The sequence below is a fragment of the Schistocerca serialis genome, chromosome 2 (genome assembly GCF_023864345.2).
Source record: "Schistocerca serialis cubense isolate TAMUIC-IGC-003099 chromosome 2, iqSchSeri2.2, whole genome shotgun sequence".
In the NCBI taxonomy this organism is placed as follows: Eukaryota; Metazoa; Arthropoda; class Insecta; order Orthoptera; family Acrididae; genus Schistocerca; species Schistocerca serialis.
In genome coordinates, this window is record NC_064639.1 from 189,947,497 (window position 1) to 189,962,612 (window position 15,116).

The 15,116-nt window shown below is 39.1% G+C and overlaps 1 protein-coding gene across 3 annotated transcripts in view; it reads right to left on the bottom strand.

Annotated features, from left to right (window-relative positions):
- LOC126456917 (phosphatidylinositol 3,4,5-trisphosphate 3-phosphatase and dual-specificity protein phosphatase PTEN) overlaps positions 1-15,116 on the bottom strand; it is a 279,017-nt gene that overhangs the window by 200,109 nt on the left and 63,792 nt on the right. For all 3 annotated transcript variants that reach the window (XM_050092851.1, XM_050092850.1, XM_050092852.1), the window contains one exon: positions 2,562-2,724. In XM_050092851.1, the coding sequence (XP_049948808.1) occupies positions 2,562-2,724 (163 nt within the window). The remainder of the gene's footprint in view (positions 1-2,561; positions 2,725-15,116) is intronic.

Sequence of the window (15,116 nt, forward strand, 5' to 3'; positions counted from 1 at the left end):
ACATGACCTGCAGGGGATAAAAAGAGCAGTGTGGGCTATCAAATTAACCACTGATGATACCCCTATATATGGTCTTTGCCACCTGTTACTGGTTCATGGTGCAAGCAACACAAAGCTCAAAAAGCGGGTACAGAGAAACATTTTAGGCATAAAAATGCATACCATCTGCAGTGATGGAAGCTATTAAATCAATATACAGACAGACAGCTCATCCTGGCCCTCTTTCCAAATGTCTCCATGGTCAAATGCAAAACCCGAATGAGGCTTTCAATAATGTCATTTGGACCTGCATACCAAAAAATATCTTTGTACGAATGAAAACACAGTGCTTGGGTGTTTGTGATAACATTTAATGATGGTAGTAAGGGAAGAATCAGGGTACTAGAGCAACTGGGTATCACTCCAGGAGCCAACATATTGTAAGCCTTCCAGTGAATGGATCAACTTAGGATCATGAAAGCCCAGTGTGCAGCAGTGGAAATGACTAAAGAAGCAAGAGGCAGGAAAAGAGAGAAGCTTTTAGGTTTGCAGGGTGATCAAGAACAGGATCCAGATAAAGCTGATTATGGGCATGGTTGTTTCTAGGAGCTAGCATGCCTGTATTAAGTTAATATCAAATGCAACAATTAAACTTTACTTCTAGAAAATGACTTTCTTAAAAAAATTCACCCATTATCTCAGGAACTATTAAAAACATGTACATCTAATTTTCCACTATGTTACCTCTCAGTATACTGTTGCTGAACCACCAAAACATTTCTACTTATAATGGTCTTTTACTTACAGAAGCAAAAGTGGTATAAAAAAATTGAACATAAATTTTAAAAAAACCATAACTAACTAATTATTTGTCTGTGTATTATGATTCTGGTTCAGTAACCAGAAAAGGAGTGAAACTATACTTCCCAAAAATTTCAGATCTCTCTATCTGCCAAAAGTTCTGAGATAATGGGTCATCAATATTGCACATTTAACACTGTAGGTATAGGATGTTGATAATCCCTTAATAGGAGAGTAACCATTGTACGAATGACATTACACATAATTGTTCTTTTAGATACTTAATTTAAATTCTGAAAACTTAACAATCTATCTGAAAATTATTTTAAATAAATTTGACACAGCCAGTGGGAGTTGTAGAAAGCTAGTAAGGAAGCCATTCAGATTAACTTATAAGGAAAAATCTAGTACCACTCAGTCTACACTTAAGTAATCTACAAAACTCACATTTGGCAGCAGGTACTTTCACCATAAGGAATGCTTGTTTTCATAATTACTTACACTCATGTAGTACAAGGAAAGTTCTACTTTCTGTATTCATTTAACGATTTCTTATAAAAGTATCACATAATTGCACTTCACATACTTCGGCAAAGAAATTGTAGGCATATTTCAGAACTTTTGGATGTATTAACATGATTTTTGATAATTGGTAGTGGAGTGTTGTTGAGTTTGCTCCTCTCTCAATGAAAACCATCAAAGAAGCATTACAAAACCAGTAGTAAGCATTATAATGCATTATTCTACAAGGAGACAGCCAAAATGTTTTTTGTTTAACGGCCATACAGTACAGAATTAGTACGCCAAACATGCAAAATCAATGCAAGGCAATCATCCCTCCATTGCATCAGGTTGGAGACGCTCATTTGGTGAAACACAGTGTCCTGCTGTGTGGAAAAAATCCATAGCTGTCTGCTGCACATCCTAATCCAAAAGGAATCCTCAACCCTTTGAGGCCTTTTTCTAAGGGACCTAATAATTGCATGGGGTGAGATCAAGCTAATAGGGCAGGGGCTTGATTGTCCCCCACTTGAGTTGGCGTAAGTTTTGCATTATGATATTTGTGTTAGGAGTATGCGCATTATTATGAAGCAACAGCACCCCTTGGTGCACCATTCCACAATAGTGGTTTTTAACAGGCATGCTGCCCCATACACATTCTTCATTCTCCGATGGATTTCTATCAGTGTTTTTCTTTCAGCAGCCAAGAAAAGAGTAACACTATGTTGGCCCTGTTTGGATACATTTGGTGTCACTATAATTCATATTTCCACATTCACTGCACACATGTTTGAAAGACACAACTGCCATCCTGATCACTTGCCTACATGTTGGTGCTTATATACCCACATCAGAGTCAGACTATGTTGGATAATACACTGCACCAACGCCTACAAACAAACTTTTTGATTGGGCCTTATAAACACAGAAAATGAAAATTAATAAAATTTTGTTAAAGAGAAGGTTCTAATCATGATCACCCCACATTCTTATCTCTGGCTGTTGGCTATTAAGCTACATGATCCACAGTCTAACACCAAATTCTGACTGAAGCACAATTGTGATTTCGTAAACCAAACCAAACCAAATCTGGAAAGGATTTTGATGAAGTGGTATGCATTTTTGGTTTTTGTCATACATAAAATGCCAGATTTCTCACATTAGACTGACTAATACAAGCAAAATAACACAGTATAGGCAATCTTCATTGTTTTGGTGTAGCACAGATGTGTGCAGTCAATCCAGAGTAGTATCAGTGCTTATAGTGTCCATTTACTTACCAGATTCCCAGTCTTCATCTTCTGCTGAGTCTGAGTCACTGGATTCAGCCTCAGAGGACTCACTAGGGGTGTCCTGGAAATGCGTTCGTTGCTGCATGTCTGTATGCTGCCAAAGTTTACTGGCTGACAGGTCACTTGGTACACGGCGCATGTAAAGTGTCACCTGCCATGGCAAACGAAAGTGAGTCTGATTTCAATATATGACAAATTTATCTCCAAAATTAAATGACAGTGCCAACAGAAAGAAACTGTACCAAATGGCAGCAGATATAAACACAAATAAATAATTACAAATACTAATTTTCAGGAAACAGTGAGACCTTCATCCAGCACAGAGAGAATGTGAACTTCAAGGGATATATATATCAGTAAGTGGCAAAACTGAAAAGTCATTAGAATCCCAAGCCAACAGAAAATTAGAACAGCAAGCCGACGATCACATTCTAGCGATAGGTGAGTTTAGAAAACTTGAAATGGTATAAAGGTAACTGGATAGTTAAGAAATAATCAGAGGAGTTTCTGGAAAGGAAAGGATGAAAGGAGAACAGTCAGCAACAGAAAAAGAGAAGGAGCAGTCAACCAGGGAGAAAAAAACAGTCAACAATAAAAGCAATGAAAGACTAAATGATAAAATATGACAGGGAATGAGTAAGGAGGTAACAGAACATAAAGTCACTAGTCCAGCCATCTTAATGAGAAGTTCATGAAATCTGCCCTGGTAATATACACTTTAACTCTACTTTCATGTCACCAGAATCAATGTTTTCCTGCTGTTTGCAACATCTTTTATTGCTTCCTTCATATTTCCTATGTTCACAGTATTAACATGATTATAAATTTCCTACCATTTGCACTTAATGAAACAGTGCTCATAGAGGACAAAAATGATGTAACTAGTGTAACATGACACTAGTGTGACAACAGCCTCCAAGTAGTGTGTATAAACACTATAAGAAGTGTCATCTTTCTTGTGCCCTGGACTTGCTAGTTCTGAAACAGTAGTCTGAAACTAGTCTAAAAAATTCATGCCAATATGCTTTATCTCCTGCCACTATCATCGCTAACCGAACAATAACTACATACTGTACACAGCATTGTACATAGACATTATGTAAGTCAACAGAGGGTTGCACTGTTTGTTTTAAGTTGAAGCACAGTGTCTTTTGTCACCATTTAATTATAGGAAATAACACAAAGAGTAACAGGAAGACTTGAAAGAGATGAACAAGTAAAAATCACTGAAGAAGTTGATGTTCATTGTGGAACAAACACAACTCTGAGCTCCACAGCTGTATTGGAACACATTTATTACGTTGCGACTGGTTTCATTCAAAGGATGATCATCAGGCCATACTGCCAACTGTCTTGATAACAAAGTAACAGAAAGTTGTTCCAATATCATGACTTCAGTAACCTTGTAACCTTATGGAAGGCAAACTGTGGTACATCACAACTCCATCAATGCTCCATGTTCCATCAACTGCCTACCAGAACCATGACAAGCAGTGAGTACAGGCAACCTGGCATGCTGCATACACTAGAGTCTAACGTGGATCCATTAGTGTTTGATTTTACAAAGTATTCTAAGGGCAAGCTGTAGGGCGTGCCTGTCATCTTTTGCTGGTGATTGGTGGTGGCGCTTTTTTTGAGTGAACTATACGCCAACCAGCTGTCTTATTCAGAAGTGAATAATTAATTTTTAACAGTGATGGTAATAGTGATGTGTCTGTTCATTTTCACCATCTTTCCTTATACATTGTTAGTACACTGGCAGTTTTATTTGTCATTATCAGTGTGAGCAGAATTGACAAGTCAGTGAATAATATATGGTTAAATCCTTTGGGGTTAACAATGTTGATGAAACCAGACATACTTTAACTTATCGTTGGACTAGTTTTGTCAGCACAAGTTACACACACTAGCTTCTTGCTGGACTTAGATTATTTGACTGCGGTTTTAGTGACTGATTTTGCATGACTTCACAAACTTACAGGATCTGAGGCAGCTACGAACTATAATTTTTGTTGCAGTTGATATTTATATTCATGTGTGATGTACTTGCATGCTTTTGTAGTGGTTAGTCAGGATAACAAACTTCAGTGTAGATTGAATTTGGTAGTGGGAAACTGAACATTTGGAATTAATGTGCAGTTAAACGAACTTTGCTTACACACTGCCATATTCAATGCTCTGCTGACAGTACTTATATTAACTATTATTTACCTTTTTTATTTGAATTCATAAATTATGTGAGGCTACCAATCACAAATGTAAAGATTTTTCAACAAATAATTATTTGGTTTAAACTATACGCTTCCGGTTTCATCAACATTGTTCACCCAAAATGATTTAACCATATATTATTCACTGACTTGTCAATTCTGCAAGGATCAATTCCACAACAAATGTATAAGCTTTAAAGTGACGGTGCGTGACTGACACCTATGACTTCATAACAGCTCAATCCAACAAATTAGGTCATGTATTGCTCACACTGATAATAACAAATAAAACTGCCAGGGAACTAATAATGTATAAGGAAAGATGGTGAAAATCAACAAACACATCGCTATTACCATCACTGTTAAAAATTAATTATTCAATTCTGAATAAGAACCTCTTTCAGATTTCACTATATATTACTATCTGCAGTCTAACACATTCAAATCTGTCTGCTTATTTCTCTAATTGGCTACAGAGCTCTCATTTCCCACAAACAAAGTCACTGACCTTCATCAAATATTTCACACATAATTTTCATAATACGTCTTCGTTAAGTTCGTAGGCCTGTAGGCTTGGCCCATCTCCAGTTTCATTTCCTAACAGTCACGAACACAACGCCAATATTATCACCCATTTAGCCATTACAATTATTCCCAATATGATTATTTTGCACAATTTTTAGACTGTCTGAACACGTAAGACATACAGTACACTATTGGAGGTTAAAGCTGGCAATAACACAATAGTTCCATGTCTAACTTCTGACACAATGAGAATTTTATTTTGGTTACAGCAATCATTTCCTGAATTAATTCCCACTCATTTTATTATCTCTCTGCCTGTCCGCAATATGGCTGGTTCAATAATGTCTCTGTCAGTCTTCAATATTTTCCTTACAGCATACTGATAATACAATGTTTTGCTCTTAATCTGAACTATCATGCTTCTTTCAGTGTGTTCTTCCCCCACAGGTGAAGCTGTTCTGCGAACAAAATCAATAAAATTATATCTACACACAAATTGAACATTTTTTCTAGATCTTTTGATGCTTAATCTTCCCCAGTTTAGTTCAGCAATTTAAATAATACGATTTAAATAATGTCAGTAAAATGGATCTACACTGTACCTCTGTATTCCATGAATTACATACCAAATCCTATTCCTTGTCAAGTTGTCTGGTACTTCGGCTTTTAACCGAGCAGTTGAGGTACTGTGGAAGCGAGCCTAATCCCCAAGAAGGGGATAGACAGAATGGGTGTGAATAAGTTATAGCCAAACAATGGCAAATCCAAGATGGATGTAATAATATATGGAAAGGATAGTTGCTGCTTACCATACAGTAGAGATGATGGGTCGCAAATAGACACAACAAAAATACTGTCACAAAATGAGCTTTCAGCAAACAAGGTCATTGTCACCAAAGAACAAAATACACACACACACACACACACACACACACACACACACACACACACAAATGCATCTCACACACAGATGACCACAGTCTCTGGCAACTAAAGCCAAACTGGCTTTTGTGTGTGTGTGTGTGTGGGGGGGGGGGGGGGGGGGGGGGGGGGGGTTCTTTTTTTCGAAAAAGGCATTGTTGGCCAAAAGCTCATTTCGTGACAGTCTTTTTGTTGTGCCTATCTGTGGCTCAGCATCTCCGCAGATGGTGGGTAGCAACTATCCTTTTCATAATAAGTTATAGCCAAATAAGCACCCATGATCAATCAAGGCCAAGTGGGAAATGCTCAAGGCTAACCACAGAAAGATGAACCAATAGATCTGCTTTGAAACACAACAGTTACATCAGCATATAAGATTACGCCACACAGACTGGCTACGAAGTTGGAGCTCAAGTAAACAGAGTCTACAGGGTGGTCCATTGATAGTGACCGGGCCAAATATCTCACAAAATAAGCATCAAACGAAAAAACTACAAAGAACGAAACTCTTCTAGCTTGAGGGGGGAAACCAGATGGTGTTATGGTTGGCCCACTAGATGGCGCTGCCATAGGTGAAATGGACATCAACTGCGTTTTTTAAAATAGGAACCCCCATTTTTTATTACATATTCGTGTAGTACATAAAGAAATATGAATGTTTTAGTTGGACCACTTTTTTCACCTTGTGATAGATGGCGCTGTAATAGTCACAAACGTTTAAGTACATGGTATCATGTAACATTCCACCAGCGCGGACGGTATTTGCTTCGTGATATATTACCTGTGTTAAAATGGACAGTTTACCAATTGCAGAAAAGGTCGATATCGTGTTGATGTATGCTGCTCGGTATCCTGGATGACATCATCCAAGTGTCCGGACCGTTCGCCAGATAGTTACGTTATTTAAGGAAACAGTAAGTGTCCAACCACATGTGAAACATCAACCACGACCTGCAACAATTGATGATGCCCAACTAGGTGTTTTAGCTGCTGTCGCGGCTAATCCGCACATCAGTAGCAGATAAATTGCACGAGAATCGGGAATCTCAAAAACGTTGGTGCTGAGAATGCTACATCAACATCGATTGCATCCGTACCATATTTCCATGCACCAGGAATTGCATGGCGACAATTTTGAACGTCGCGTACAGTTCTGCCACTAGGCACAAGAGAAATTATGGGACGACGACAGATTTTTTGCACGCATTCTATTTAGCAACGAAGCGTCATTCACCAACAGCTGTAACGTAAACCAGCATAATATGCACTATTGGGCAATGGAAAATCCATGATGGCTGCGACAAGTGGAACATCAGCGACCTTGGTGGGTTAATGTATGGTGCGGCATTATGGGAGGAAGGATAATTGGCTCCCATTTTATTGATGGCAATCTAAATGGTGCAATGTACTACATAATGTTCTACCGATCTAACTACAAGATGTTTCACTGCATGATAGAATGGCGATGTACTTCCAATATGGTGGATGTCCAGCACACAGCTCACGTGTGGTTGAAGCGGTATTGAATAGCATATTTCATGACAGGTGGATTGGTCGTCGAAGCACCATACCATGGCCCGCACGTTCACTGGGTCTGACATGCCCGGACTTTTTTCTGTTGGGAAAGTTGAAGGATATTTGCTATTGTGATCCACCGACAACACCTGACAACATGCGTCATGCATTATCAATGCATATGCGAACATTACAGGAGGAGGTTTATCGCTGTTGAGAGGAATGTCGTTACACATATTGCCAAATGCATTGAGGTTGACAGACATCATTTTGAGCATTTATTGCATTAATGTGGTACTTACAGGTAATCACGCTGTAACAACATGCATTCCCAGAAATGAGAAGTTCACAAAGGTACATGTATCACATCGGAACAACCGAAATAAAATGTTCAAACGTACCTATGTTCTGTATTTTAATTTTAAAAACCTACCTGTTACCAACTGTTCGTCTAAAACTGTGAGCCATATGTTTGTGACTATTACAGCGCCATCTATCACAAAGCGAAAAAAAGTGGTCCAACTAAAACATTCATATTTCTTTACGTACTACACGAATATGTAATAAAAAATGGGGGTTCCTATTTAAAAAACGCAGTTGATATCCACTTGACCTATGACAGCGCCATCTAGCGGGCCAACCATAGCGCCATCTGGTTTCCCCCTCCAAGCTAGACAAGTTTCGTTCTTTGCAGTTTTTTCGTTTGACGCTTATTTCGCGAGACATTTGCCCCAGTCACAATCAATGGACCACCCTGTATAGCAGCCCACTGCAGTTTGGATGCTGGGCATCACCTGTGTCATAGTATGTGGTGAATGGCTCCTGAATTTTATCAATCTGAGATTCACTTTAAACAAATTCTAGTCAATTTCTCAAACTGTTCTCTTCTCTCTTCCCATTCAGGTGAAATTGGTAATGTATAGTATGGGCCAGCCTGCTGGCGGCAGATATGTTATGGTTGCCGCACTGTGATCCACGACTACCCAGAGATCCAGTCCTGCATCTATATGTGTAGTGCTCAGCTCACACCATGAAGTCACCAGAAATGGAGGGCCAAGTATCATTCACTTTGGCAGTGATACACAAATGGTTGCCCAACTTTGCAGTCAAAAACAAAATAATTTAATCAGAATGAAAATTTTAACATGGAATACATGAACAGTACTGGATCTGATTAATAACAACATGAGACCATAAAGAAGAAAAGCTCTCAGCTTCCATGAATTAACACACCATAATATTGATGGCATTGCTCTGGATGTAACCAAGTATTCGGGTGAATGAAAGAACATACGTGACAATATAGATTAACTACTTTTCGGAATGGGAAGGCAAAAGCTTTACATTCCATTAATGGTGTGACTAGCTTCGTGATAAACATAAACTTGCTCCTGCTGCAATAACTGAATGGGTCATAAACCTTTCACATGCCTCCGGAAATGTTACACTTTCTCTCACGACCCTTCTTTAGATAATGACAATGGTTCTAACTGTTTCTATGCGTAGACGGACATTTCTCATAAGGTACCCGCGTCACATAACCACTTGTTATTTGGCAATTTTAACACCAATTTGAGAAATGACATCCAACCATGGATGGGAATGTGTTATAGGAAAATAATGGATAAGTATTCCTTGGTCTTTGCACTGAGTGTGAGCTCTTTTTATGTAACAGAAAATTCTGACTACTGGGATGCTTCAAGTCTATGAATACACCCCAGATGCAAGCACTAGGATCCTGTTGTATATATCAGCACACACATCTTTATAATAAAGATGTTCTCATCGAAAAGACAGCAAAGGAAAAGGACAGTTGTTGGAGATACAAGGTGTACAACTCTGCTACCGCCGTTTGCCAATAGGTGGTGACAACGGTAAGTAGCAGTCAAAAGAAACAGATCGCAGACGTCAGGTAGTTAGCTCGGACCTCCGTCAACATAACCTCATTCAAACATTAGCCAATTTGAGTCTGCATCATAAAGTCGTTCTTGATTGAAAATGTCAGTTTACAAGCCTTATTCTCGTCATTTGTGGGAAGTGTTACTGTTTAGTTTCAATATGAAGAGATCTTCGACTGCTCTCAAGTACGTATGGTAAGGATGCTATTAGTGACAGAAAGTGTCTTGAGTGGTTTCATTGCTTCAAGAATGGTGATTTTAATGTCTTAGACTGGCATAGTGGTGGAAGAGAGAATGTTTTCGAAGATGCAGAATTGGAGACATTGCTGAGTGAAGACTCGCATCAAACTCAAGAAGAATTGGCACAATTAGTGGGAGTGACAAAGTAAGGCATTTCAAAACATCTCAAAGGCTATGGGCATGATTCAGAAAGAGGGAAATTGGGTCCCGTGTGAGCTGAAACCAAGAGACGTTGAACAGAGTTTGTGCGTTTGTGAACAGTTGCTTCAGAGGCAAAAACGGAAGGGATTTCTGCATCGCATTGCGACCGGGGACGAAAAATGGGTGCATTACTATAACCCTAAATGCAAAAAATCATGGAGATATCCCGCCCATGCTTCCACGTCGATGGCCAAACCGAATATTCATGGCTTCAAGATCATGCTCTGCATTTGGTGGGGCCAGCTTGGCGTCGTGTACTATGAGGTGTTAAAACCAAATGTGAAACAATCACAGGTGCTCGTTATCGAACGCAATTAATGCGTTTCAGCAGAGCATTAAAAGACAAACGGCCACAATACAGCGAGAGGCACGATAAAGTGATTTTGCAGCACAGCAACGCTAGACCCCATGTTGCAAAAGAGGTTTAAACATACTTGGAAACGTTAAAATGGAAAGTCCTACCCCATCCGCTGTATTCTCACGATATTGCTCCCTCTGACTATCACCTGTTTAGATCAATGGCGCATGGCCTGGCTGACCAACACTTCCGATCTCATGAAGAAGTCACAAATTGGATCGATTTGTGGCTCGCTTCAAAAGATGAACAATTTTTTCAGCACAGGATTTGAACACTGCCCAAAAGATGGGAGAAAGTAGTGGCCAGCGATGGAAATTACTTTGAATGATACATGTGTAACTAATTTGTTTCATTAAAGCCTCAAATTTTGGGGAAGAAATGGCGGAAGCAAAGTTGTACACCTTGTAATAAAAACTTTTTAACTATCTTCTAGGTTTCTTGTTCATTATGAAGCCTCAAATTCATCTTTATTAACCCCCTCTAGGAAGAATGAGAAGCATTAAAACTTCCAACTGAAATAATCACCAAAAGGTACCAAACTCCCCCCCCCTTTTTTAGGTGAACTTTGTAGAATCAACAGAAAACATTATTGATTTAGGGTGTGTGTATATATATATATATATATATATATATATATATATATATATATATATATAATAAAAAAGGGGGGGGGGAGTGCATTTTTGAGAACTGAGATGTGTCACACCTAAATTAGTGAAAGCAAGAATTAGTGGGCAACAAAAGACAGTATCACAATATTCAGCTACAACGGAGACATCAGGAAGTGCTAGAAAGAACACTAACACAGTGAAGAACATTTACTTGGATGTGTACACCACACTTGCAGAGCAACAAGTTCAATATTTAGCTTTTACTGTGTTTTCATAGTTGTACATTTCTTAAATTCCATGCGTGTTTTTCTATTTAACAGGCATAATCTCACATAACTTTACAGTATAGATTCAAGCAACCAGTAGCACAGTTGTCATTTCTTCCACACACTTATCAACAGAGCTCATCAGGTGTCAGCCTCCATTAATAACACGGCTGGAAGGTAGTAAGTTTCATACTTAGGTTTCTGTCGGTACTTTTATAGTCAATTCTTAAGTTAGTTGTGGATGTGGGAGGAGCTGGCTACAGTTCACAAATGGCTGAATGTGCTTGTGGCTACAGTCAGTCATCTTCAGGCTGATGCCTTGGAATGCAGCAGTGGTGGGCCATCTGGCGCATTGCATGGGGCACATCAGGCATCACTTGTTTTGCCCAAAGTCTCTGCTGCCAATGCTCCTAGTGTACCTGATGTGGTGGGTCTGCCCGCACACTTGGATGAGTGATAGGCGGTAACGCTTTCGCATCACTCAAGAAAGAGGGCCAATGTGGTGACTGGCCATCTGGCCTCACCTCTTCACCCTGTGAGTGGACAGGTGGCTGTTCCTTCTGTCAAAATGTTATCAGTAAATTAATGTATTCATAGTAAGTCCCCAAATTTACTACCTTCCATGAAAGTTCTCGTACTCAAACTATTCTTGTGGCAGAGAGCTGGTCATGCCCAGATATGCAACTCATTAAATATATATTGAAATAACAAATTAGATGTCATACGAGGGGGGGGGGGGGGGGGGGGTGCTAATTATAGTTAACGAAAATACTGTCTCTATTGAGATTGAATTTGAGTGTGACAGTGAAGTTGTCTGGTTGCTTATAAGGAGTATTGGTGAAATCGGTTTAATTGTGGAATGTTTCTACCAGCCACCTGAATTTGGCATTCGGAGGAGAAAGTTGGTGGTGTCCACCCCAAATCCTGTATCATGTCAGTGACACTCACTCTCCTATTTCATGATAATACAAAACATGTTGCTCTTCTTTGAAATTTCTCCATGCACTCCGTTACTCCTGCCTAGGAAGGCTGCCATGTAGCAGTACTCTAAAAGAGGACTGACAAGCGTAGTGCAGGCAACCTCTCTAGAAAATCTCTTACATTTTCTAAGTGTTCTGCCATAAAACACAGTCTTTGCTTTGCCTTCCCCACAAATTTTCTGTGTGTTACTTTCAATTTAAATTGTTGGTAATTCCTAGGTATTTAGTTGAATTTATGGCATTTATATTTGACTGATTTATTGTGTAACTGAAGTTTAACAGATTCCTTTTAGCACTCATGTAGATTACCTTAATGTTTGATTATTTAGGGTCAATTGCCAATTTCCACACCATACCAGTGTCTCTTCTAAATCATTTTGCAATCTGTGTTGATCTTCTCATGACTTCACTGGACAATAAACGACAGCATCATCTTCAAACAATCTAAGACGGCTGCTCAGATTGTATCCTAAATTGTTTACGTCGACAAGGAACAGCAGACGGGCTGTAACACTACCTTAGTGAAAACCAAAAATCACTTCTATTTTACTTAATGACTTTCTGTCAATTACTACGAACTGTGCCCCCCCTGACAGGAAATCACGAATCCAGTCACATAACAGACACTACTCCCATACGCATGCAATTTCACTACAAGCCGTTTTAATGATACTGTGTCAAAAGCCTTTTGGAATTCTAGGAATACGAATCTTGTTGAATGCCCGAGGAAATTCTGATCCTACATAAAATAAATAAGCAGCTCTGAGGCTTTAATTGTTGACCAGTCTGATGTGGCAGCATAAAATAGCAAAAGGAAAGACAAAACTTAACATTTCACAGTTAACACATCATTCATGCAGGATATTCATACAAACATACTGTCATTTAACCACTACACAAATTCCAATGTGGAGGACATAGTAATAAGCATCCCCGGCATAGCAAAAGAGTTGAAAGCAACAGCACAAGTCCAGATGGAACCCCAATCCAGTTCTACAAAGAGTGCACTATGGCACTAGCCCCTTATTTAGTTTCCATACATCATGAATATCTCACCCAGCACAAAAGCAAAGGTGACTCCTGTATATAAGAAGGGTAAAGAAAAACACCCACAAAATTTCAGACCAAAATCCTTAACATCATTTTGCTGCAAAATTACTGAATACATTCTCAATTTGAATATAAGATATTTCCTTGAGACAGAAAAGCTTCTGTCCATGAATTAGCACGGTTTTAGGAAGCATCACTCATGATAAACTCAGCTTGTCCTTTCTTTGAACCATATCCTGCGAACCATAGATGAAGGGCAACAGACGGATACCATATTCCTAGATTTCCAAAATGCATCTGACACTGCGCCCCACCGCAGACTTAACTAAGGTATGAGCATATGGAATGCGTTCCCAAACATGTGAGTGCCTCTATGTCTTCTTAAAGAACAGAACCCACTATTATGTCCTTGATGGCAAGTGTTCAGAGACAAGGATATTGTCGTAAGTGCCCTAGGCAGGTGTAGCAGCACCACTGTTATTTTGTACATACATAAATGATCAGGGTGAGCAGCAATCTGACTGTTGCTGTATATGCTGTTGTGTACGTGAATGTGTCATTGTTGAGTGAATGTAGGAGGATACAAGATGACTTAGACAAAATTTCTAGTTGGTGTGATGATTGGCAGCTAGCTCTAAACATAGAAAAATTTAAGTTCATGCAGATTAGTTGGAAGAACAAACCTGTGATGTTCGAATATAGCATTGGTAGTGTCCTGCCTGACACAGTTACATCATTTAAATATCTGGGTGTAATGTTGCAAAGTGAAACAAAATGGAATGAGCATATGAGGGGTCTAGGAAATGTGAGAGGTTGACTTGAGTTTATTGGGAGAATCCTAGGGAAGTGTTGTTCATCTGTAAAGGAAACCACATACAGGGCATTGTTCTACCCATTCTTGAGTACTGAACGAGTGTTAGGCATCCGCAACAGGTCAGATTGAAGGAAGACATTGAAGCAATTCAGAGATGGGATGTAAGATTTGTCACCAATTGGTTTGAACAACATGCAAGTATTACAAAAATGCTTTGGGAACTCAAATGGGAATTCCTGGAGGAAGGGGATGTTCTCTTTGAGGAACACTATTGAGAAAATTTAGAGAACTTTCATTTGAAGCTGACTGAGGAACAAATCTATTACCACCAACGTACATTTCGCATAAGGACTGTGAAGATATGACAAATTAGGGTTCATGCAAAGGCATATACACAGTCTTTTTTCCCTCCTGCACCATTGTCATTCACAGAGTTCAGCAAAACTCGTAAAAGACTGAAATCAATGAAGACTTCTCGGCCACACATAGCTTCTCTTAAATACACAAACTGAAGAATTACTCCCGACATCCATAATCTTCAATCTGATCCTTTTCTGTGGATAAACCAAACAGCACCAGCTGACATGAGTGGCGGTATGATAGTCACCGTCTTTAAAATGGATAAACTTCTTGTATCCAAATGTATTTTTTGGTCCTCTGGATGTACCAATGACATGGCAACCTGTGTAAAACAACTGCAAGAAAAACACAGAAAACAATGTAAACCTATCTCTATTATCAGTGTATTTCCTGAATCTCAATGTGGCTTTCATTCCTCCAGAGTGTGGTCTGTGTTTCATTAAGGTATAAGTAGCACACATCAGGGAAAAGTTAAATCAGTAAACTATCTACGGAAGTAATTATTAAATCATGATTGGCTGTATGTTATTGACACCTGGAGATACCGAGCAAAAATAGTAAAAGACACCCAACGCCAAAGACATCTACCTGTTG